Here is a 1,460-nt window from a genome sequence, read left to right as displayed (position 1 = left end):
ATCCGATAGTGCAAAATGCAAATTCTGGCACTTTTTTGACTGGTCTTAAGATTTTGATCAGGAGTGTATGTCTGTGGTTTATACCGATGATTCCCAACCAGGGTAAGGGGGTACACGAGCACATTATAGGGGGTAGTGAAAAAACTTCCCAGGTGTGTTTAAAAAAAAAAGTAAAACTAGGACTGGGCCGAGATATACTGTATAGGGCCCTATGATTTCCACAACGGGGAACATGCAGACTGAATCAMGGAATTGACACAAAATGGAATCCAGTATAAAAYGCAGAATTTGCTTATTTGTGRCATTTGATGTATTTTGGACGCTGCTGTTTTCTGCACCTGACATCACCTGGTTTATTATTTATTAGCGACTTATATATATATAGCGACTTATGAGCGACATTATAGCGAGTTTTGGAGAATCATTACTTCATTAGGTTTGACTGAAGGGGTAGCCTGCTATGACAAAATGGCTCAGCAAGTCTAAAAAGGTTATCAACTTCTACATGACTCCGTGCTTTCATCTGAGGAGCGGAGCCCCGCCCCCCTCCATCCCTAATCCTAATCCGTGCTTCCTGTGTGTTGTCATGGAGATGAGAGGACACATCCCGACAGAACCAGGAGGCGGTTCGGGATTAAACTTCAAGGCAGTATTGATTATGGAGAAGCCAAAGCTGCAAAGATGAAATAAAASAGAGGGAGGCTGGTGTCCGGTGGCTTTACCTCAGACTGATCGTGTTCATGGTGAAGGATGGATGTGGAGAGGCAGCTGCTCCTCCTGCTCCTCCTGCTGCTGCTGGCCTTCACGGCTCTGCGCTGCTCCGCCATCGACATCGGTAAAAACCATCCGAACCGAACCGACCCGACCCGACAGAGTTTTAATGTTTCCGGCTGAGCTGCTCAGAAAGTTTGGGATTTCCGTCTTCTTTTTAACATGAGAACGGGATTTGTTGTTGTTGTTGTTGTTGTTGTTGTTGTTGTTGTTGTTGTTGTTGTTGTTGTTGTTGTTGTTGTTGTTGTTGTTGTAATCTTTGCTGCACAGATGAGCAGTTCCAGAGATGGGACTTAATTTGTCTTATTTACGATGATAAATTTGATTTGAGTCCAGATTTAGGTTATTCTCCTGAGGAACTTTTAAAGTCATTTTAAAGAGGAAACCTCAAATAATATTTGGATATTAAGATTTCCCAACTGGAAGAAAAATAAAAACTTTGCTAGCTCGCAGGAAAAATAAAGTAAGCATTTTTGATTTTTGCTTAAAATCTTTTTTTTTTTTCACAAAAACTTGCTTTAAAATAGTAGCCTATGTTTCAGAAATTTATTTCAAATGATACGGTGATGAGGTATTTATAGTTATAGCTACTGTATTTTGACAGAATTCAATTGTTGCAAACATTTAATCAAAACACTATATATGTGGGGCACCAAGTGTAAAATAAAATGTTAAAAAAACATGTTTTT

The 1,460-nt window shown here is 39.8% G+C and overlaps 1 protein-coding gene across 2 annotated transcripts in view; it reads left to right on the top strand.

The window, feature by feature from the left end:
- The first annotated feature begins 459 nt into the window (after positions 1 to 459).
- Positions 460 to 1,460, top strand: part of ldlrad2 (low density lipoprotein receptor class A domain containing 2) — a 26,983-nt gene continuing 25,982 nt past the window's right edge. For both annotated transcript variants that reach the window (XM_014026380.1, XM_014026379.1), the window contains exon 1: positions 460 to 835. In XM_014026380.1, coding sequence (XP_013881834.1) covers positions 751 to 835 — 85 coding nt within the window. In that variant the 5' untranslated portion in view covers positions 460 to 750. The remainder of the gene's footprint in view (positions 836 to 1,460) is intronic.

This window comes from Austrofundulus limnaeus, unplaced genomic scaffold (assembly GCF_001266775.1).
Source record: "Austrofundulus limnaeus strain Quisiro unplaced genomic scaffold, Austrofundulus_limnaeus-1.0 Scaffold548, whole genome shotgun sequence".
Lineage (NCBI taxonomy): Eukaryota > Metazoa > Chordata > Actinopteri > Cyprinodontiformes > Rivulidae > Austrofundulus > Austrofundulus limnaeus.
Note: the sequence above shows the minus strand (reverse complement) of the source record. Positions and strands in the feature narration are given on the sequence as shown.